This window comes from Lichenostomus cassidix, chromosome 21, assembly GCF_008360975.1.
Source record: "Lichenostomus cassidix isolate B80296 chromosome 21, HeHo_3.0, whole genome shotgun sequence".
Classification (NCBI taxonomy): domain Eukaryota; kingdom Metazoa; phylum Chordata; class Aves; order Passeriformes; family Meliphagidae; genus Lichenostomus; species Lichenostomus cassidix.
Window position 1 is genome coordinate 1,571,736 of NC_139501.1, and position 23,735 is coordinate 1,595,470.

Below are 23,735 nucleotides of genomic sequence, written 5' to 3' on the forward strand. Positions count from 1 at the left end.
TGAGGAGTAACGGGATTGATGGCAGTGCTGCTGCTGGGGTGGAGCTGCAGGTGGGTTGGGTTGGGTTGGTTCTTCTGCAGGGCATGGGGAGAGCAATCCCGCCTGGAAATCATGGAATGGGTTGGGTTGGAAGGTCTGAATTCCAATTCGACCTGGAAATCATGGAATGGTTTAGGTTGGAAGGTTTGAAATCCAATCCCACCTGGAAATCATGGAGTGGTTTGGGTTGGAAGGGTTTGGGTTGGAATGGTTTGGGTCAGAAGGGATTTCCAATCCCCCCTGGAAATCATGGAATGGTTTGGGTTGGAATTGTGTTGTGTTTGGTTTGGGTTGGAAGGTTTGAATTCCAGTCCTGCCTGGAAATCATGGAATGGTTTGGGTTGGAAGGTTTGAATTCCAATCCCTCCTGGACATCATGGAATGTTTGGGTTGGAATGGTTTGGGTCGGAAGGGTTAAATTCCAGTCCCACCTGGAAATCATGGAATGGTTTGGGTTGGAAGGTCTGAATTCCAAACCCACCTGGATATCATGGAATGGTTTGGGTTGGAATGTTTGAATTCAGCTATCCCAACACCTCCCACCAGGCCAGTCTGACCCTGGATGTTCCCAGGGTTGGGAATATTCCCAGCCAAACCTCTCTGGGCAGCTTTGCCACTGTTTTAACGCCCTCACTGTGGAAAATTCCTCCCAGACAGGACCTTGAGCTGTCACAGCTCCCCCGAGGTGGTGGCACTGTCATAGCCAGCCCAGCCCTGAGCCACACCTGAGCATCCATCCATCCATCCATCCATCCATCCATCCATCCCCACCCAGGGAGCAGGAACAGAGCTTTCCTCACAGAGGGATGATGAAATTCCGGAATGGCTGCTCAGGGAGGTGGCACAGTCACTGTCCCCAGCGGGTTTTAAGGACAGGCTCAGTGCCACAGGCTGGGTGACACGGCGGATTTGGGTCACAGGCTGGAGTCCATGGTTTCACTTTCCAAAGGACACCGAGAGTGGCCAGCAAAGGGCAGCCAGGCTCTCAGAGGGCTAAAAATGGCTTGTGAGGAACAGCTGAGGGAGCTGGGGTGACCAGCCTGGAGGAGAGGAGGCTCAGGGGGGATTCTGTCATTCCTACAGCTCCGGACAGCAGGGTGGGCTGGGCTGGGCTGGGCTGGACTGGGCTGGGCTGGACTGGACTGGACTCTGCTCTGCTCTGCTCTGTCCTGCCAGGCCTGCAGTGAAAAGATGACAGGAAATGGCCTCGAGCTGAGACAGGGCAGATTCAGATCCGATTTTGGAAAAAATCCGGGTGGTCAAGCCCTGGGATGTCAGCCCAGGGAGGGGTTGGAGTCCCCAACCCTGCAGGTGTGCAGGAGACACCTGGCTGGGGTTTGGGGTGCTGAGCTGATGGTTCCAAGCTCTCCTGAGCTGATGATTCCAAGCTCTCCTGAGCTGATGATTCCAAGCTCTCCTGAGCTGATGGTTTCAAGCTCTCCTGAGCTGATGATTTCAAGCTCTCCTCCAGCCCTGACCATTCCATGATCCCAGAACCTCACAGGTCCTTCCCAACGCCACCGATCCGTGCGTTCCGAGCAGAGGGACCGCGCCCTGTGTGTCCCACCAGCGCAGCCGGCCCGGGCTGGCCGGGAGGGGCTGTTCGGGGCCGGTGCTGTGGCCGGGCTGGGCTCGGTGTCGTGGCCGGTGGGCGGGAGGCGGGCCGGTGCCGTACCCGGTTCTGTAGCGGTGCTGGTACTGTCTCCGGTCTGTACCGGGCCGTGTCAGGGCTGTCCCCGCTTCTGCCCCGGGGCCGTGTCGGGGCTGTCCCCGGTTCTGTACCGGGCCATGTCAGGGCTGTCCCCGGCTCTGTACCGGTGCCGTGCCGTACCCGGTTCTGTCCCGGTGCCGTGCCAGGGCTGTCCCCGGTTCTGTACCGGGCGGTGTCAGGGCTGTCCCCTGTTCTGTACTGGTTCTGTGCCGGTGCCGTACCCGGTTCTGTACCGGGCCATGTCAGGGCTGTCCCCGGTTCTGTACCGGGCCATGTCAGGGCTGTCCCCGGTTCTGTCCCGGGGCCGTGCCAGGACTTTCCCCGGTTCTGTGCCGGTGCCGTACCCGGTTCTGTGCCGGGCCGTGCCAGGGCTGTCCCCGGTTCCGTGCCGGTGCTGCGGGAGGCGGATCGGTGCCGTGCCAGGGCTGTCCCGGGGCTGTACCGGAGGCGGGTCAGAGCCGCTCGGTGCCGTGTCGGTGCCGTGTCGGTGCCGTATCCGGTGCTGCGGGAGGCGGATCCGTTCCGTGTCTGTGCCGGCGGAGGCGGGCCGTGCCGTATCCGGAGCTGGGCTGCACCCGGTGCTGCGGGAGGCGGGCCGGTTCCGTGCCCGGTTCCGTTCCCGGTTCCGTGCCCGGTTCCGTGCCCGGTTCTGTACCGGGGCTGTGTCGGGGACTGTAGCCGGTGCCATAGCTGGTGCTGCGGGGGGCGGGCCGGTTCTGTACCCGGTTCCGTGTGGTTCTATAGCCGGTTCCGTGCCGGTGCCGCGGGAGGCGGGCCGGTTCCATAGCCGGTTCCGTGCCGGTTCTATAGCCGGTTCTGTACCCGGTGCCGGTTGTATCCTCGGTTCCGTGGCCGGTTCTACAGCCGGTGCCGCGGGAGGCGGGCCGGTACCGGTGCCGGTTCTATAGCCGGTTCTACACTCGGTTCCGTGGCGGTGCCGCGGGAGGCGGGCCGGTGCTGTACCCGGTTCTATCCTCGGTTCCGTGGCCGGTTCTACAGCCGGTGCTGTACCCGGTTCTATCCTCGGTTCCGTGGCCGGTTCTACAGCCGGTGCTGTACCCGGTTCCATCGCGGTTCCGTGGCCGGTTCTAGAGCCGGTGCGGCGGGAGGCGGGCCGGTTCGGTGCCGGTTCTGTACCCGGTTCTACACTCGGTTCTAGAGCCGGTGCCGCGGGAGGCGGGCCGGTTCGGTGCCGGTTCTGTACCCGGTTCTACACTCGGTTCTAGAGCCGGTGCCGCGGGAGGCGGGCCGGTTCGGTGCCGGGGCGGGCGAGGGGCGGGCGCTGCCCGAGCGTTCGCGGCCGGCGGGCGATGCGCTTCCTCCGCTGAGCGCAGCGCGGCCGAGCCGGCAGCATGACGGTGGAGTTCGAGGAGTGCATCAAGGACTCGCCCCGGTTCCGGTAAGCGCCGCGGCGGCTCCGGGAGCGGCTCGGGGCCGCGCTGGGGGGACGGGGGGACGGCGGGGCCGCGCCCGGGGAACGGAGAACGGCGGGCGGCGGCGGGGATGGGCTGGAGCCGCGGCCCAGCGCGCTGCCCCGGCAGCCCCGAGCGCCTCCGAGCGCAGGCGTTGTCCTTCCGAGCTCCGCATCGCTCCCGCATCGCTCCCGCATCGCTCCCGCATCGCTCCCGCATCGCTCCCGCATCGCTCCCGCATCCCTCATCCCACCCTCCCCCGCTCCCTCCGGCCTCTCGGCTGATGAAAAATGGCTCTGCGGCTGAAAAAACGCCTCGGCGGATGAGAAATTGGGGCACGGCAGGGCTGGGATCCCACCGGGACCATCGCCCCGCGGGGAGCAGCCGGGCGGCGCTGCTCGGAACCGCCCGGCTGGACTCTGATTTTCCGTGCGGTCACAGCGCCGGCGGGATTTCTGCAGCGGTCTCGGAGGAATCTGGGCTGGGACAACAAAGGCTCCGGCTGGGCTGAGCCGCAGCCAAGTCAGGCCGCTCCAGAAATGCCCCGGGCGGCGGGGAAAGGAGCGGCGGAGCTCGGGGCGATGGTCCATCGTGCCCGGAGCATCCTCCGGGTGGGCTCGGCCGCTCCGGGGCTGCCCGGGGGAGGAACCGCAGCCGAGCCTGCCGAGGGGAATGCAGACAATAGCCGGCTGGGGCTGCCTGCGTGTGCAGGGGAAGGAGCTGTCAGGGGGTTTGTCTCCTTCCTGCAGACATTTCGTGCTGTTCCTGCTCGAAACCGCTTCGGTTTGCTAGGGGAGAAAAAAAAAAAAAAATGCGGTTTGCGTTTTGCTGGAAGCGCGTTTGAAAGTGATCCCTGGGAATGCAGGCGCTGGGTTCTGCTGGAAGTGGATTTTAGAAATGATTCCTGGGAATGTAGGCTCTGCGTTTTGCTGGAAGTGGATTTTAGAATGATTTTTGGGAATACAGGCTCCGGATTTTGCTGGAAGTGGGTTTAAGAATGATTTTTGGGAATGCAGGCGCTGGGTTTTGCTGGAAGTACATTTAGAAATGATTCCTGGGAATGCAGGCGCTGGGTTTTGCTGGAAGTGCGTTTAAAAACGATTTTTGGGAATGCAGGATCTGGATTTTGCTGGAAATACATTTAGAAATGATTCCTGGGAATGCAGGCGCTGGGTTTTGCTGGAAGTACATTTAAAAAAAGATTTTTGGGATGCAGGCTCCATGCAGAAGGGCCGCAGTGCTCTGTGGCTGTGGCTTGGCTGTCAGGTTGTTGTCACTCGGTGGCTGTGGCTGTGCAGAGCTGCAGGTACCACAGACACCTGGGCAGGTGCACCTTTATTCCTGTGGCAATGAGGGAAGCGACCTCCCCCGTGATTTAATTTTAAATCCAAATTCAATTTCTCCTTAATCCCGCGGGGAGATCCTCCCCTCCCTGTCGCCGGGAGCTGACGGGCAGTGCCAGGTGAGGTGACAGCTTTGTCACAGCCCAGCCGGAGCTGCAATCGCGGCATTTCTCCATCGGGGGAAAAAACTCAAATTCACACCGAGCACCAACCCCTGCTTTAACCCTTTCCTCCCTCACCCCCAGCCCGCATCCCTCCACCCTTCCTCTGCCTGTCCCTGTGCCGCAGAGGGCTGGTGGCACCGAGCCAGCGCTGTGACTTCACGGCCAGATGTCACATCCCTCACCAGTGACCCTTCCCCGGTGACGTCTGCAGCCATGGATGTGCTTTTTTATTTATTTATTTGCTCCGTGCTCGTGGGCCTGAGGCCAATTCCCGAGCATCACTCTGCTCTGTCTGCTCCGGCCGGAAAAACAAACCAGCTTCAGAGATCTGCCCTGGACCTTTATCAAAAGGCACTTATTTCAAATGGAATGATGAACTCTCTCCCCAAAGGCCAGACAGAGTCTGCCTGTTGGAGGGAGAACAAGAGATGAGGCTGGAGGGGAAAAAAAAAAAGGTTGGATGTTTCGGGGATATGTGGAGAAAGGGAATGTTTTAGCCTCGGTTGGGGAGAAATCCTGATGTGAGCAGGAAAAAAAAAATTATTATTTAGATTTTCTCAAAGAGGGTTCGGCCTCTTCCTGGGTTTTTCCTCCTTCCAGGCCTTTAATTCGTTATTTTTGTTGTAATTATTTGCTGGGGATGAGAGGGAATCCTTGGGGGTGTGAGGGACAGGATTTCTTCCATAGAATGTGGCAGAGATTCTTACTAACACATCCCTAAAATATCACAATTATAAAAATATTAGTAAAATATTTGTACAAGAATATAGATATGAGATATCTGTACAAAAATAGAGATAATTTGTGCAAAAATAGAGATTAAAATGCAGTGATTTCCAGCTGATTTATTCTCCTCAATGGAGACCTTCCAGACCATCAAATTATCTTCTTCAGGGAGGAAAAAAAAAAACCCTAAAAAAACCTCACCCAGGATGAACCAACACCGGATTAAACACCTCATCATAAAATCAGCAATCACCTCCAACTCCACGTCAGTTCCACCCTCACTGCTTCCCACTCCACACAGACCTTTCCCTACGAGGGAAAAAAAAATCACATTTTTAATTTCAATCCCACGATTTAAACCTGTCCAACCCTCGGGTAAAGCTGATTTCTGCCTTGTAGAGACCTGTGTGTGATTCCAGGAAAGGCTTTAATGACCTGGAAGGACCTGTTTGGCACATTTGCATGAGGTTTGCATCTCCTGGGAGGAGTTTGGGAAATCCAGGAATACCTGCAGTTTGTTTGACTCAATCAGGGAAGCTGGAGGTGCTGCAAAAAAAAGGGAATAATTGCTCTCCAGACCCTTGAAGAGCTTTAGGGAAGAGTGGTGGGGGAATGAATTGGATATTTGGGGAATTAATTGGATATTTGGGGAATTAATTGGGTGTTTGGGGAATTAATTGGAGATTTGGGGTTGGAACGAGGTGGTTTTTGAGGTCTCTTCCCACCTGAAGTGTTTTGTGATTCCCTGACTCATTCTTTAAAAAGTTTCTCCCCAAAAGAGCCTCAAAAAACCCCCAAACTCTTCAGGGATAACTCCCTAAAAGGGCTTCAAAAAACTCCAAATCCCTCAGGGATAACTCCCCAAAAAGGCCTCAAAAACCCCCAAATCCCTGAGGAATAACTCCCCAAAAAGGCCCAAAAAACCCCAAATCCCTCAGGGATAACTCCCCAAAAAGGCCTCAAAAACCTCCAAATCCCTGAGGAAGAACTCCCCAAAAGGACCCCAAAAACCCCAAATCCTTCAGGGTTAACTCCCTAAAAGGATCCCCAGAAAACCCCAAATCCCTCAGGGATAACTCCCCAAAATGGCCTCAAAAAACCCCAAATTTCTCAGGGGTAACTCCCCAAAAGGCCCCCAAAAAACCCCAAACTCCATAGGGATAACTCCCCAAAAAGGCCCCAAAACCCCCAAATTCCTGAGGAATAACTCCCCAAAAAGGCCCAAAAAAAACCCCAAATCCCTCAGGGATAACTCCCTAGAAGAACCCCAGAAAACCCCAAATTCCTGAGGGATAACTCCCCAAAAGGACCCAAAAAACCCCAAACTCCACAGGGATAACTCCCCAAAAAGGCCTCAAAACCCCCAAATTCTTCAGGGATAACTCCCCAAAAGGATCCCAAAAAAACCCCAAATTCCTGAGGAATAACTCCCGAAAAGGACCCAAAAAACCCCAAATCCCTGAGGGATAAGTCCCCAAAAAGGCCCCAAAAAAACCCCAAATCCCTGAGGGATAACTCCCCAAAAGAACAGGAAATGATCCTCAGTTTCCATCCCGAGCATCACTGCCGTGCTTGTTGTTCCTAACGATTTTCTGCTGAGTGCTAATTAATGACGCTAATTAATCAGCATCTCTGGGAGGTCACAGTTCCCGGGGTGTGGCACTGGGGTGACCCAGAGCTTCTGGAACCTTCTCCCGAGGATTCCTCCCATCCCAGCAGGGACAGGAAAAATCAGGAAAAATCTAAAACCAGGAAAAATCTAAATTTCAACAATTAAATCCCTAATGAATCCCTAATATTTCACAGAGGTATTTAGGATATTAGGAATTTTAGGATATTAAGATTTTTAGGACATTAGGATATGATGGACAGGATGGGAAACCTGGGGCCAAAACTGGAAAAATTGAAATTTCAACAATTAAATCCCTAATTAATCCCCAATGTTCCACAGAGATATTTAGGATATTAGGATATTAGGATATTAGGATATGATGGACAGGACAGGAAACCTGGGGACAAAACTGGAAAAATCAAAATTTCAAACATTAAATCCCTAATTAATCCCTAATATTCCACAGAGATATTTAGGATTGGTTTTGGTTGGTTTTTGGTTTGGTTTTTGGTTTGGTTTTTGGTTGGTTGTGGGGTGGGTGGGGTGGTTGTTTTTTTTTTTTGTTGTTTTGTTTGGTATTTAGGATATTAGGATATTTAGGATATTGGGATATGATGGACAGTATGGGAAACCTGGGGAGTGGAATAAATAATATTTCATGAAATCTTTTTTTTTCACTGAGGTGTTTAGGGTATTGGAATTTTGGTTTGGTTTTTGGTTGGTTTGGGGTGGGTGGGTGTTTTTGTTTTTTTTTGTTGTTTTGGTTTGGTTTTGGTTTGGTTTTGGTTGGTTTTGGTTGGTTGTGGAGAGGATGGGAAACTTGGAAAGGGATGAAATCCTCATTCCATGGGGAAAGCTTTACATAAAGACATTTAGGTGTGAATGGACAAGATGGGAGACAAAACTAGAAAGGGGAATAAATCCTCATTTTTTGAGGAAAGCTTCACCCAAAGATATTTAGGGCTGGAAGAACAGGATGGGAAACAAAACTAGGAATAAATCTTCATTTCATGGGGAAAGCTTCACCCAAAAATATTTAGGTTTGAATGGACAAGATGGGAGACAAAATTAGGAAAGGGAATAAATCCTCATTTTTTGAGGAAAGCTTCACCCAGAGATATTTAGGGCTGGAAGAACAGGATGGGAGACAAAACTAGAAAAGGGAATAAACCTGAATTCCATGGGGAAAGCTTCCCACAGGAATATTTCGGGGCTGGAAGGGCAGGAAGGGCAGCTGTGACTGCAGGGGAGGAAACAACTGCAGGGTGACATTTCTGCTTTGACTTCTGCCTTTCTCAGCCCCTTTGACTTGGGGAGATGAAGAGATTAAGAGATGAGAAATAAAGAGATAAATTAAGAGATGAGAAATAAAGAGATAAATTAAGAGATGAGAAATAAAGAGATAAAGATGAGAAATAAAGAAATAAATGGAGAGATGAGAAATGAAGAGATAAATGAAGAGATGAGAAATAAAGAGATAAATTAAGAGATGAGAAATAAAGAGATAAACGAAGAGATGAGAACTAAAGAGATAAATGGAGAGATGAGAAATAAAAAGATAAGAAATAGGTATTGTGATGGGTACAGGTGATATCAAGCTGCTTTTACGAGCAGATCTCAGAAATAATTAGAAATAATAATTAGAAATATTTCTGCTAGTGAACATCTGGTGGGATATCTCCTGTGCCCATCAGGGCTGGGTCCATGTGGGTGTCCTGCTGCCAAATTTGGGGACCCTGCTTGCGTAAGAAGCCTTTTTGTGTGACACAAGCCAGCCCCAGATCGATGCCAGAATCAATCTGTCACATCGATTTAGCCCAGCAGATGAAAGTCCTTCCTCTGGCCGTTCCCTGTGGAATTTAAATTCGCTTTTAAGTGGAAAATAAATGAGTTTATTTCTCCCAGACCTCCTGGCCGTGGTGCTCAGGGTCACCGCTGCGCCTCAAACCTCTCCTGGCTTCCCATCCTGTCCTTCCAGACCCCAAATTTCTCCGGATTCAGGTTACCCATGGAATGAGGACTTCTCCCCTCTCCTGGTTTCCAGTTCCCATCCTGTCCTTCCAGACCCCAAATTTCTCCAGACGAAGCCCCTGAATTTCTCCAGATTCAGGTTTTCCCATGGAATGAGGATTTTTTTCCCCTCCCTGGGTTTCCCACCGCTCAGAGCTGGAGTTTCTGCCTTTGCTGACACATCCACCCGGCGCTCAGACTGGTTCTGCTGCCTCTCAATCCTCTAATTCCTCCTCTCAACTGCTCTAATTCCACCTCTTATCAGCCTCAGCCGCGCCAGGCTGACTCAGGGCTTTGATTCTCCTCGCTCTGCGGGGAACAGCCCAGGCAGGGCTGGGGAATGGCTCCTGAATGTACTCGTTGGGCCACTTCCCTTGCCTCCGGCTAGTGACTGGGGGATTTGGAATTGTATCCCTGTCCCTAGAGATGGAATGACGTCCCTGTCCCTAGAGCTGGAACTGGAATTGCATTCCTGTCCCTTTCCTGGAGCTGCAATGACCTCCCTGTCCCTAGAGCTGGAATTGTATCCCTGAACCTAGAGCTGGAGTTGGAATTGTATCCCTATCCCTATCCCTATCCTGGAGTTGGAATGACATTCCTGTCCCTTTCCTGGAGCTGCAATGACCTCCCTGTCCCTAGAGCTGGAATTGGAATTGCGTCCCTGTCCCTTTCCCTGGAGCTGGAATGACATCCCTGTCCCTGTCCTGGAGCTGCAATGACATCCCTGTCTCATCCCTGTCCCTTCCCTGGAGCTGCAATGACATCCCTGTCCCTTTCCTGTCCATTTCCTGGAGCTGGAATTGTATCTCTGTCCCTTCCCTGGAGCTGGAATGACATCCCTGTCCCTGTCCTGGAGCTAGAATGACATCCCTGTCCTTTTCCCTGGAGCTGCAATGACATTCCTGTCCCTTCCCTGGAATTGTATCTCTGTCCCTTTCCCTGGAGCTGCAATGACACTCCTGTCCCTTCCCTGTCCTTTTCCCTAGAGCTGCAATGACATCCCTGTCCCTATCCTGGAGCTGCAATGACACCCCTGTCCCTTCCCTGTCCCTTCCCTGTCCCTCCCCTGCCCGAGGAGAGTCCAGCAAGGATCACTCAGTGCCACCCCGATGTCCCTGGGTCACTGGCTGGGGACAGCTCTGCCCCAGGAAACCCTGGGGATGTCTGACCACAGCCTGGAGCCTGAGGGGTGGGGGAGGCAGGGCTGGGAACACTGGGATCCCCATGGGAGTGCAATCCCACAGATCCCATTGCTGGGACCTCAATCCCACAGATCCCATTGCTGGGACCTCAATCCCATTGCTGGGACCTCAATCCCATCTGGGTTGGATATTGGCTATTGGATATCCCATTGCTGGGACCCCAATCCCATAGATCCCATTGCTGGGACCCCAGTCCCACAGATCCCATTCCTTCCTGGGACCTGTTTGTGGGTTTTGGTTGGTTTGGTTTGTTTTGTGGGTGTTTTTTGGGTCAACCCCATCTGGACTGGATATTGGATATTGGATATTGGATACTGGAAATCAGATAATTGGATATTAGATATGGGATATGGGATATGGGATACTGGATATGGGATATGGGATATGGGATATCAGAAATCGGATATTGGATATTGGATATTGGATATTGGATATTGGATACTGGGTATTGGATATTGAGTATTGGATATTGGATATTGGAAATCAGATATTGGAAATCAGATATTGGATATTGGATATTGGATATTGGATATTGGGTATTGGATATTGGATATTGGGTATTGGATATTGGATATTGGATATTGGACATTGGATATTGGATATTGGATATTGGAAATCAGATATTGGATATTGGATATTGGATATTGGATATTGGATATTGGGTATTGGATATTGGATATTGGATATTGGAAATCAGATATTGGATATTGGATATTGGATATTGGATATCGGATGTGGCATATCAGATAGATATTGGATATGTATTGGATATTGGATAGTGGATATTGGATATTGGATATTGGATATTGAGTATCAGATATTGGAAATCAGATATCAGATATTGGATATTGGATATCAGAAATCAGATGTTGGCTATAGGATATTGAATATTGAATATCGTATATTGGATATCATATACTGGATATTGGATATCAGCTATCGGTTATTGATCTCCCATTCCCTCTGGGCACAGATCTCCCTGCTCTGCCCGTGTTTGAAGCTCCCCTGGGTGCTGCTCAGGATCCTCGGGAGATTCCCAGCCCCGAACCCTTCCCTGCTGGATTTCCCTGCTAGATTTCCCTGCAGGATTTATTTCCCTGCAGGATTTATCTCCCTGCAGGGTTTATTTATTCCCCTGCAGGGTTGATCGATGTCCCCGCTGTCCCCCGCCGTGCCCCACCCCGCTGATCTGTGGGGTTTGTGCTCGGTGAGCTCTGCTGGCCCCGCAGAGGGTCACTGATCGCTGAGTCAGGGATGAAGCTGTGCTCTGTAGGATCAGCGCTGGCAAATCCTATTGTATCCCAGAGCCCCTTGAACAGTGGGGGAGCCTGGCAGTCCTTTTTCCCAGCCTTTCCTGGTTTGTAGGGTAAATTCTGGGGTTCCAGAGACCCCACTGGAGCTGAGGGAATGAGGTTTGGAGCTCCCATTTAGGTTTTCTGGTTTGTAGGATGCATTCTGGGGTTGCCACACAGCTCAGAGACCCCACTGGAGCAGAAGGAATGAAGCTGGAGGTTCCCATTTGGGTTTCCTAGTTTTTAGGATGTACTCTGGAGTTGTCCCACAGCTCAGGGACCCCAGGGAATGAGGTTTAGGGCTCCCAGTTTGATTTCCTGGTTTGTAGGATGCATTCTGGGGTTGCCATACAGCTCAGGGACCCCACTGGAGCAGTTGGAATGAGGCTGGAGGTTCCCATTTAGGTTTCCCAGTTTTTAGGATGTATTCTGGGGTTGCCATCATAGACCCCAGGGATTGAGGCTGGAGGTTCCCAGATCAGTTTCCTGGTTTGTAGGATGTATTCTGGGGTTGTCCCACAGCTCAGACACCCCAGGGAATGAGGTTTGGGGCTCCCAGTTCGGTTTCCTGGTCTGTAGGACACCTCCTGGGGTTCCCACACAGCTCACAGACCCCAGGGAATGAGGTTTGGGGTTCCCATTTGGATTTCCTGGTTTGTAGGACACATCCAGGCATTATCCCACAGCTCAGCCACCCCACTGGAGCAGAGGGAATGAGGTTTGGGGCTCCCAGTTTGGGGTCAGGGCTTAGCAGGGAACAGCTGAACCGAGATGGAAATGTCTGTGTCCCAGAATATTTAGGATATTATGACCTATAGGAACTCTGGGAACAGCTGAACCAGGATGGGAAGTCTCTGTGCCCCAGAATATTTAGGATATTGTCAGCAGGAACTCTGGGAACAGCTGAACTGGGATGGGAAATGTCTGTGCCCTAGAATATTTAGGGTAGGATCAGCAGGATTGGGATGGGAATTCTCTGTGTCCCAGAATATTTAGGATATTATCAGCAGGAAGTTTGGGAACAGCTGGACTGGGATGGGAATTCTCTGTGTCCCAGAATATTTAGGATATTATCAGCAAGAAGTTTGGGAACAGCTGAACCAGGATGGGAAATGTCTGCATCCTGGAATATTTAGGATCAGCAGGATTGGGATGGGAAGTCTCTGTGCCCCAGAATATTTAGGATATTATCAGGAATATTTGGGATATTATCAGCAGGAAGTTTGGGAACAGCTGGACCGGGATGGAAGTGTCTGTGCCATGGAATATTTATATATATTATTACCACCAGGATAATAATATATTATATATTATATATATACTATCCCTAGGAACTATGGGAACAGCTGGACTGGGATGGGAAGATTCTGTGCCCCAGAATATTTAGGATATTGTCACCAGGAACTATGGGAACAGCTGAACTGGGATGGAAAATATCTCTACCATGGAATATTTAGGATATTCTACACCATGGAATATTTAGGATATTCTATACCATGGAATATTTAGGATATTCTACACCATGGAATATTTGGGATATTCTACACCGTGGAATATTTGGGATATTCTACACCATGGAATATTTAGGATATTCAATACCATGGAATATTTAGGATATTCTACACCATGGAATATTTAGGATATTCTACACCATGGAATATTTAGGATATTCTACACCATGGAATATTCAGGATATGATCCCCAGGAAGGCTGGGGCTGTGAGCAGAGCTGCAGCAGGGATTTTGGGGTGGCTGCAGGGCTGTCCCAGCTGTCCCCAGGCTGTCCCCAGTTTGTCCCAGTTTGTCCCAGTTTGTCCCAGTTTGTCCCAGCCCGGCCCCAGCTCACACCCAGCATCCCCACCCTCGGTTTCCTGTCATTCCGAAATCAGTTTGAATTCCTGTGCTGAGAACAGCCTGAAACTGCAAATCTGGGCTGGAAAATCATCTGTAAGTCTGGGCTGGAAAATCTGTAAGTCTGGGCTGGAAAATCTGTAAATCTGGGCTGGAAAATCTGCAAATCTATGATGGAAAATCTGCAAATCTGGGCTGGAAAATCTGCAAATTTGGGCTGGAAAATCTGTAAATCTGGGCTGGAAAATCTGTAAATCTGGGCTGGAAAATCTGTAAATCTGGGCTGGAAAATCTGTAAATCTGGGCTGGAAAATCTGTAAATTTGGGCTGGAAAATCTGTAAATCTGGGCTGGAAAATCTGTAAATCTGGGCTGGAAAATCTGTAAATCTGGGCTGGAAAATCTGTAAATCTGGGCTGGAAAATCTGTAAATTTGGGCTGATTATTGAGGTGAATTTGGGGGTGAATTTAGGCTGAATTTGGGGAGAATTTAGGGTGAATTGGGGGTGAATTGGGGGTGAATTTGGTGTTAATTGGGGTGAATTGGAGGTGAATTGAATTTGAGGTGAATTTGGGTTAAATTTGGGGTGAATTGGGAGTGAATTCTGGGGTTACTTGGAGTAAATTGGAGGTGAATTGAATTGGGGATGAATTTGAGGTGAATTGGAGGTGAATTTGGGGTGAATTTTCTTTCTCCCTTCCCTTCCCCACCTTTCCCCCCCTTTCCCCCGTTCCCCAATTTCCCGCTGGCATTGAAAAAAAAAAATCCCAGTTTTTTCATGACACTTGAAAAAAAAAAAATCCCAGTTTTTTCATGACACTTGAAAAAAAAGAAAATCCCATTTTTTTCATGACACTGGAAGAAAAAAAATCCCAGTTATCCCCTGGAAGTGGAAAAGAAACTCCCAGTTTTTTCGTGACACTGCAAGAAAAAAATCCCATTTTTTTCATGACACTTGAAAAAAAAAAATCCCATTTTTTCTCATGGCTCTGGAAAAAAAAATCCCAGTTATTCTGTGGCACTGGAAGAAAAAAGTCCCAGTTTTTTCATGGCACTGGAAGAAAAACATCCCAATTATCCCGTGGAAGTGGAAAAGAAAATCCCAGTTTTTTTCATGACACTTGAAAAAAAAATCCCATTTTTCTCATGGCACTGGAAGAAAAAAATCCCAGTTTTTTTCATGACACTTGAAAAAAAAAAAATCCCATTTTTCTCATGGCACCGGAAGAGAAAAATCCCAGTTTTTTCATGGCACTGGAAAAAAAAAATCCCATTTTTTTCGTGGCACTGGAAGGAAAAAAATCCCATTTTTTTCATAGCACTGGAAAAAAAAAATCCCATTTTTTTCGTGGCACTGGAAGGAAAAAATCCCATTTTTCTCATGGCACTGGAAGAAAAAAATCTCAGTTTTTCTGTGGCACTGGAAAAAAAAATCCCAATTTTTTCGTGGCACTGGAAGGAAAAAATCCCTTTTTTTTTCATGGCACTGGAAAAAAAAATCCCAGTTATTCTGTGGCACTGGAAGAAAAAAATCCCAGTTTTTTCCATGACACTTGAAAAAAAAATCCCATTTTTCTCATGGCACTGGAAAAAAAAATCCCAGTTATTCTGTGGCACTGGAAGGAAAAAATCCCATTTTTTTCATGACGCTTGAAAAAAAAAATCCCATTTTTCTCATGGCACTGGAAGAAAAAAATCTCAGTTTTTCTGTGGCACTGGAAGAAAAAAATCCCAGTTTTTTCATGGCACTGGAAGAGAAAAAAATCCCAATTTTTTCATGGCACTGGAAGGAAAAAATCCCATTTTTTCATGACATTTGAAAAAAAAAAAGGCAGTTTTTTCATGGCACTGGAAGAAAAAAATCCCAATTATCCCCTGGAAGTGGAAAAGAAAATCCCAGTTTTTCATGACACTTGAAAAAAAAAATCCCAGTTTTTTCATGGCACTGGGAAGAAAAAAATCTCAGTTTTTCTGTGGCACTGGAAAAAAAATCCCAGTTATTCTGTGGCACTGGAAGAAAAAAATCTCAGTTTTTTCATGACGCTTGAAAAAAAAATCCCAATTTTTCGTGGCACTGGAAGGAAAAACATCCCATTTTTTTCATGGCACTGGAAAAAAAAAATCCCAATTTTTTCATGACACTTCAAAAAAAATCCCATTTTTTTCATGACACTGGAAGAAAAAAAATCCCAGTTTTTTCGTGGCACTGGAAGAAAAAAATCCCAATTATCCCCTGGAAGTGGAAAAGAAAATCCCAGTTTTTCATGACACTTCAAAAAAAAAATGTCATTTTTTTCATGACACTTGAAAAAAAAAATCCCATTTTTCTCATGGCACTGGAAAAAAAAAATCCCAGCTATTCTGTGGCACTGGAAAAAAAAAATCCCATTTTTTTCGTGGCACTGGAAGGAAAAAAAAATCCCATTTTTTTCATGGCACTGGAAAAAAAAAATCTCAGTTTTTCTGTGGCACTGGAAGAAAAAAATCCCAGTTTTTTTCATGACATTTAAAAAAAAATCCCATTTTTTTCATGGCACTGGAAGAAAAAAATCTCAGTTATTCTGTGGCACTGGAAGAAAAAAAATCCCAGTTTTTTCATGGCACTGGAAGAAAAAAAATCCCAGTTTTTTCATGGCACTGGAAGAAAAAAATCCCAGTTTTTTCATGACGCTTGAAAAAAAAATCCCAATTTTTCGTGGCACTGGAAGAAAAAAAATCCCATTTTTTTCATGGCACTGGAAAAAAAAAATCCCAGTTATTCTGTGGCACTGGAAGAAAAAAATCCCAATTTTTTCGTGGCACTGGAAGGAAAAAAAAATCCCATTTTTCTCATGGCACTGGAAAAAAAAAATCCCAATTTTTTTATGACACTTGAAAAAAAAAATCCCATTTTTTTCATGGCACTGGAAGAAAAAAATCCCATTTTTTGGTGTCGTGGGGACACAACAAATCCCCTGTGCCACCTGGGGGAGGCTGGCAGGTGCCAGGCAGCCCTGGCAGGGGACAAAGGGACCTGGAGTGTCCCCTCTGTGTCCCTCCAGAGCTCTGCAGGGCTGGCAGGACGGGAACAGAACAGGAAAAAAAAAGCTTTTCAGGGAGGAACAAAAGGAACTCAGAGCTCTGGCCAAGGCCTGGGGAAGGAGGGGAAAAGGAGAAAAAAGGAGAAAAAAGGAGAAGAAAAAAGGAGAAAAGAAAAGGAGAAAAAAAAAAGGAGGAAAAGGAGAAAAAATGAGAAAAAAAAGGGGAAAAAAAGGAGAAAAAAGGAGAAAAAAGGAGAAAAAAAAGGAGAAAAAAGGAGAAAAAAAAGGAGAAAAAAGGAGGAAAAAGGAGGAAAAAAAGGAGAAGAAAGGAGAAAAAAAAAGGAGAAAAAAGGAGGAAAAAGGAGGAAAAAAAGGAGAAGAAAGGAGAAAAAAAAAGGAGAAAAAAGGAGGAAAAAAAGGAGGAAAAAAGGAGAAAAAAGGAGAAAAAAGAAAGGAGAAAAAAGGAGGAAAAAAAGGAGGAAAAAGGAGAAAAAGGGAGAAAAAAAGGAGAAGAAAGGAGAAAAAAAAGGAGAAAAAAGGAGGAAAAAAAGGAGGAAAAAGGAGAAAAAAGGAGAAAAAAGGAGAAAAAAAAGGACCAGAAAGGAGGAAAAAAAAGGAGAAAAAAGGAGAAAAAAGGAGAAAAAAGGAGAAAAAAAAGGAGAAGAAAGGAGAAAAAAAAGGAGAAAAAAGGAGGAAAAAAAGGAGGAAAAAAAGGAGAAAAAAGGAGAAAAAATGAGAAAAGAAAAGGAGAAAAAAAAGGAGGAAAAAGGAGAAAAAAAAGGAGAAAAAAAGGAGAAAAAAGGAGAAAAAAGGAGGAAAAAGGAGGAAAAAAAGGAGAAAAAAGGAGAGAAAAAAGGAGAAAAAAGGAGGAAAAAGGAGGAAAAAAAAGGAGAAAAAAGGAGGAAAAAGGAGGAAAAAAAGGAGAAAAAAGGAGGAAAAAAAAGGAGAAAAAAGGAGGAAAAAAAGGAGAAAAAAGGAGGAAAAAGGAGGAAAAAAAGGAGAAAAAGGAGAAAAAAAGGAGAAAAAAAAGGAGAAAAAAGGAGAAAAAAGGAGAAAAAAAAGGAGGAAAAAGGAGAAAAAAGGAGAAAAAAGGAGGAAAAAGGAGAAAAAAGGAGGAAAAAGGAGGAAAAAAAGGAGAAAAAAAAGGAGAAAAAAGGAGAAAAAAAGGAAAAAAGGGAAAAAAGGAGAAAAAAGGAGAAAAAAAGGAGAAAAAAGAAAAATAGGAGAAAAAAGGAGAAAAAAGAAGAAAAAAAGGAGAAAAAAGAAAAATAGGAGAAAAAAGGAGAAAAAAGGAGAAAAAAGAAGGAAAAAAAGGAGAAAAAAAAGGAGAAAAAAGGAGAAAAAAGGAGAAAAAAAAGGAGAAGAAAGGAGAAAAAAAAAAGGAGAAAAAAGGAGAAAAAAAAGGAGAAGAAAGGAGGAAAAAAGGGGAAAAAAAGGAGAAAAAAGGAGAAAAAAAAAGGGGGAAAAAGGAGGAAAAAGGAGGAAAAAAGGAGATGATTAATTTTGCTCAATTTCAATGCACAGATTTGCAGCCAAACTGGAAAAAAAAAAACCACAAAAAAAACTCCCAAATCTGAGTCATTTTGTCCAAACATCCTCCTCCAGCCTGGGAGCTGCAAAATGACATTGAAAAGGTTACAAAATGCTTTAAATTTGAGTGAAATCAGAGGGGTTTGGGAGGTGTGGGGTGGGCAGGAAGGTAGGGAGATGAGTTTGGGTACAGAATCTGCTCAGCTTGGGGGAAAGTGGGCTTTGGAGGTGGAAAATTTGGGTTAAAATCGGGGAAAAATGGGTTAAAATATGGGGGAATTGGGTTAAAATCTGGGGGAAATTGGGTTAAAATCTGGGAAAATTTGGGCTAAAATATGGGGGAAATTGGGTTAAAATCTGGGGGAAATTGGGCTAAAATCTGGGAGAAATTGGGTTAAAATCTGGGAAAATTTGGGCTAAAATATGGGGAAATTGGGTTAAAATCTGGGGAAAATTGGGAAAAAATCTGGGAAATATTGGGTTAAAATATGGGAGAAATATTGGGTTAAAATCTGGGAAAATTTGGGCTAAAATATGGGGGAAATTGGGTTAAAATATGGGAAAAATTGGGTTAAAATCTGGGAGAAATTGGGTTAAAATCCACAAAAAATGGGTTAAAATCTGGGGGAAATTGGGTTAAAATGGGGGGAAAATTGGGTTAAAATATGGGAAAAATTGGGTTAAAAGCTGGGAAAATATTGGGTTAAAATCTGGGAAAATTGGGTTAAAATCTGGGAGAAATTGGGTTAAAATCTGGGGAAAATTGGGTTAAAATGGGGGGAAAATTGGGAAAAAAATCTGGGAAAAATTGGGTTAAAATCCAGGAAAAATTGGGTTAAAATCTGGGAAAATTTGGGTTAAAATCTGGGAAAAATTGGGAAAAAAATCTGGGAAAAATTGAGTTAAAATCTGGGAGAAATTGGGTTAAAATCTGGGAAAAATTGGAAAATCCTTAAAATTCCCAGATTTTTCCCTGGAAAACAGGGATATTCCCAGAATTCTCACTGAAAAAACAGGAATATCCACAGATAAAAATTCTTTTTCCAGGGGAGAGCAGCATGGAAAACAATTCCATTTTCATTCTCTTTTTCAGTGACTTTCCAATTATTTTTCCCACCCGATTTTCCCTCAGTTATTCCTAAGCACTGAGTGAATTTTGGGGTGAAACAAAGATTTCCAGAGGGGGAAAAAAATGGATTTTCCCAGGAAGGGAAGCAGGAGGAGAACAGAATTATTTGGGGATGGAATTATTTTTTTTCCAGGAGAACTCCAAGGGCAGGTAGCAGGGATTGGAGTCAGCTGGGGTGGGAGAAATGTGGGAATTAACTATAAATAGATTTATCTGGGCCAGAGCTCAGCTCAGCTCGTCAGCAAAATCACCTCTGAGCAAAGCTGAGTTCGGCTGGTGGGATTGGGGTTGGTGCTGCCCTGGAAAATGGGATTTTTCCAGTTTTTTCTGGGATTTTTCCAGGTTTTTCTGGGATTTTTTCAGGTTTTTTTGAGATTTTCCAGGTTTTTTTGAGATTTTTCCAGGTTTTTTTGAGATTTTCCAGGTTTTTCTGGGATTTTTCCAGGTTTTTCTGGGATTTTTCCAGGTTTTTTTGAGATTTTCCAGTTTTTTTCTGGGATTTTTCCAGTTTTTTCTGGGATTTTTCCTGTTTTTTCTGGGATTTTCCAGGTTTATCTGAGATTTTTCCAGTTTTTTCTGGGATTTTTCCTGGTTTTTCTGGGATTTTTCCAGTTTTTTCTGAGATTTTCTCAGGTTTTTCTGAGATTTTCCAGGTTTTTCTGAGATTTTCCAGGTTTTCCTGAGATTTTTCCAGGTTTCTCTGGGATTTTTCCAGGTTTTTCTGAGATTTTCCAGGTTTTTCTGGGATTTTTCCAGGTTTTTTTGAGATTTTCCAGGTTTTTCTGAGATTTTTTCCAGTTTTTCCTGGGATTTTCCAGGTTTTTCTGGGATTTTTCCAGGTTTTTCTGGGATTTTCCCAGTTTTTTCTGAGATTTTCCAGGTTTTTCTGAGATTTTCCAGGTTTTTCTGGGATTTTCCCAGGTTTTCCTGAGATTTTTCCAGTTCTTTCTGGGATTTTTCCAGGTTTTCCTGAGATTTTTCCAGGGTTTTTTGAGATTTTCCAGGTTTTTCTGAGATTTTCCAGGTTTTTCTGGGATTTTTCCAGGTTTTTCTGAGATTTTCCACGTTTTCCTGAGAGAGAAAATAGAGAAAATGGTGTAGAAAATATATAAAATATGTAAAAGGGTGTAGAAAATGTATGGAAGGTTAAGGAAAATATATTAAAAGGTATAGAAAATATATAAAAGGTTAGAGAAAATATAAAAAAGGGTATAGAAAATATGTAAAGGGTATAGAAAATATATTAAAGGGTATTAAAAATATATAAAAGGTTATAGAAAATATAAAAAAGGGTATAGAAAATATAAAAAAGGATATAGAAAATATATAGAAGGTTATGGAAAATATATAAAATATATAAAATATATAAAAAGAAATATATATAAAAGCATAGAAGAAGAAAAGGTGAAAATCATCAGGTGTGATGGAGAGTTGGGAATGTTGTCCTTGGATGGGAAATAATGGGAAATAATGGGAAATAATAATGGGAAATAATGGGAAATAATAATGGGAAATAATGGGAAATAATAATGGGAAATAATGGGAAATAATAATGGGAAATAATGGGAAATAAATAATGGGAAATAATGGGAAATAAATAATGGGAAATAATGGGAAATAAATAATGGGAAATAATGGGAAATAAATAATGGGAAATAATGGGAAATAAATAATGGGAAATAATGGGAAATAAATAATGGGAAATAATGGGAAATAAATAATGGGAAATAATGATGGGAAATAATGATGGGAAATAATGGGAAATAAATAATGGGAAATAATGGGAAATAATGGGAAATAATGGGAAATGGAATATGGGAAATAATGGGAAATAATGGGAAATAATGGGAAATAATGGGAAATAATGGGAAATAATGGGAAATAATGGGAAATAATGGGAAATAATGGGAAATGGAATATGGGAAATAATGGGAAATTATGGGAAATAATTGGAAATGGAATAATGGCATATGGGAAATTATGGGAAATAACTGGAAATGGAATAATGGGAAATAATAATGGGAAATAATAATGGGAAATAATAATGGGAAATTATGGGAAATAATTGGAAATGGAATATGGGAAATTATGGGAAATAATTGGAAATGGAATATGGGAAATTATGGGAAATAATGGGATATGGAAAATGGGAATTAATGGGAATTGGAAATGGTAATGGGGGAGATGGAAAATGGGAATAGATGGGAGATGGGGAATTGGAAATGGGAAATAATGGGATTTGGGGAATAATGGGAAATGGGAATTTCCATGGGGAATGGGAAATGAGAGGAAATGGAAAGTTGAAAATGGGAAATAATTTATAATGGGAGAGTTGAAAATGGGAAAGAATGGGAAACAAATAATGGGAAATAATTTTTAATGGGAAATAATGGGAAATAAATAATGGGAAATAATTTATAATGAGAAAGTTGGAAGTGGGAAATAATGGGAAATAATTCGTAATGGGAAAGTTGAAAATGGGAAATAATGGGAAATAAATAATGGGAAATAATTTTTAATGGGAAATAATGGGAAATAAATAATGGGAAATAATTTATAATGGGCGAGTTGAAAATGGGAAATAATGGGAAATAATTCATAGTGGGAAAGTTGAAAATGGGAAATAATGGGAAATAATTTATAATGGGAAAGTTGAAAATGAGAAATAATGGGAAACAAATAATGGGAAATAATTTATAATGGGAAATAATTCATAATGGGAAAGTTGAAAATGGGAAATAATGGGAGATAATTTATAATGGGAAATAATGGGAAATAAATAATGGGAAATAATCAAAATGGGCAAGTTGAAAATGAGAAATAATGGGAAATAAGAAAGGGAATTAATGGGAAAAATGGGAAATAAAAAAGGGAATTAATGGGAAATAATGGGAAATAAAAAAGGGAATTAATGGGAATTAATGGGAACTAATGGGAATTAATGGGAATTAATGGGAACTAATGGGAATTAATGGGAATTAATGGGAACTAATGGGAACTAATGGGAATTAATGGGAATTAATGGGAACTAATGGGAATTAATGGGAATTAATGGGAACTAATGGGAATTAATGGGAATTAATGGGAACTAATGGGAAAGGGCAGCCCAGGGCAGCACCCCAGGCAGGCTCAGGGCTCAGGGCTCAGGGCTGAGCAGAGGGACACAGCAGCACTGTGAGCTGCACAAAGCTGCCTTTGTCCCCGAGGAACCCGCAGGGCCAGGGGACAGCAGCAGGAGTGTCCCTGTGCCCTGGCGTGTCCCACGGCTCGGGGACAAGGGCTGAGTGTGAGCAGGAGTGACACACGTGCCTGGGAGGGGAAAAGGGGAAAAATTATCTTTGGGATGCTGAGAGGCAGCAGGGAAGGGCCAGGGAGGAATTCCCTGCTCATCACACCTGCAGAGCCCTCAGTTTGGGAGGGAAAAACAGGGAAAAATAACCTTTGGGACAGGGAGAGGCAGCAGGGAAGGGCCAGGGGGCAATTTTCTGCTCATCACACCTGCAGAGCCCTCAGTTTGGGAGGGAAAAACAGGGAAAAATCATCTTTGGGATGCTGAGAGCAGCAGGGAAGGGCCAGGGAGGAATTCCTTGCTCATCACACCTGCAGAGCCCTCAGTTTGGGAGGGAAAAAAGGAGAAAAAATAATTTTTGAGGCACTGAGAAGCAGCAGGGAAGGGCCAGGGGGGAATTTTCTGCTCATCACACCTGCAGAGCCCTCATTTTGGGAGGGAAAAACAGGGAAAAATTATCTTTGGGATGCTGAGAGGCAGCAGGGAAGGGCCAGGGAGGCATTTCCCACTCAGGTGGGCAAACAGGAACATCACACCTGCAGAACCCTCATTTTGGGAGGGGAAAAAAGGAGAAAAAATCACCTTTGGGATGCTGAGAGGCAGCAGGAATGGAGCAGGGTTAGGGTTAGGGTGCTGCTGCCTTGAAGGTGATGAGCAGGAGCATCACTAGTGCAGAACCATCGATTTGGGAGGGGAAAAAATGGGAAAAAATAACCTTTCAGACCATAAGACGCAGCAGGGAAGGGCCAAGGGTGCATTTTCTGCTCGGGTGGGTAAACAGGAGCATCACACCTGCAGAGCCCTCATTTTGGGAGGGGAAAAAAATGGGGAAAAAAATAATTTTTGGACACTGAGAAGCGGCAGGAAAGGGCCAGGGGGAATTCCCTGCTCATCCCATGTGCAGAGCCCTCAGTTTGGGAGGGAAAAAAGGAGAAAAAATAATTTTTGAGGCACTGAGAGGCAGCAGGGAAAGTCCAGGGGGGAATTCCCTGCTTGGGTGGACACTGCTGCCTGGAAAGGCAGGGAAAAGGAGGAGAAGGAGAAGGAGGAGGAAAAGGAAAAGAGAAGGAGGAGGAGAAGAAGAGAAGGAAAAGGAGAAGGAAAAAAGAAGGAGGAGAAGAGAAGGAGAGGGAAAAGAGAGAGGGAAAATAGAAGGAGGAGGAGGAGAAGACAAGGAGAAGGAAAAGACAAGGAGAAGGAAAAAAAGGAGGAGGAGGAGAGAAGAGGAAGAGAAGAGAAAGAGGAAGAGAAGAGAAGGAGAAGAGAAGAGAAGGAGAAGGAAAAAAGGAGAGGGAAAAGAGAGAAGAGAAGGAGGAGGAGGAGAAGGAAAAAAAGAAGGAGGAGGAGGAGGAGGAGAAGAGAAGGACACGGAGGAGGAGAAGGGAAGAAGGAGGGAGAGAAGGAAG

General features: G+C 45.3%; 1 protein-coding gene and 2 long non-coding RNA genes across 8 annotated transcripts in view; all 3 read left to right on the forward strand.

Moving 5' to 3' along the window:
• The first annotated feature begins 2,960 nt into the window (after window positions 1-2,960).
• Window positions 2,961-23,735, forward strand: part of ACAP3 (ArfGAP with coiled-coil, ankyrin repeat and PH domains 3) — a 79,754-nt gene continuing 58,979 nt past the window's right edge. For 2 of the 6 annotated variants that reach the window (XM_085080182.1, XM_085080184.1), the window contains exon 1: window positions 2,962-3,149. In XM_085080182.1, coding sequence (XP_084936308.1) covers window positions 3,103-3,149 — 47 coding nt within the window. In that variant the 5' untranslated portion in view covers window positions 2,962-3,102. Of the gene's footprint in view, window positions 3,150-23,735 lie in introns of all 6 variants that reach the window. The other 4 variants (XM_085080181.1, XM_085080183.1, XM_085080180.1 and 1 more) reach the window with 3 other exon arrangements.
• On the forward strand, window positions 11,400-12,699 carry LOC146428208 (uncharacterized). Its single transcript, XR_014856149.1, has 3 exons — window positions 11,400-11,886; window positions 12,056-12,290; window positions 12,363-12,699. It is a non-coding gene; the product is annotated as an uncharacterized LOC146428208 (long non-coding RNA).
• LOC146428209 (uncharacterized) lies at window positions 18,901-20,363 on the forward strand. Its single transcript, XR_014856158.1, has 3 exons — window positions 18,901-19,382; window positions 20,086-20,135; window positions 20,208-20,363. It is a non-coding gene; the product is annotated as an uncharacterized LOC146428209 (long non-coding RNA).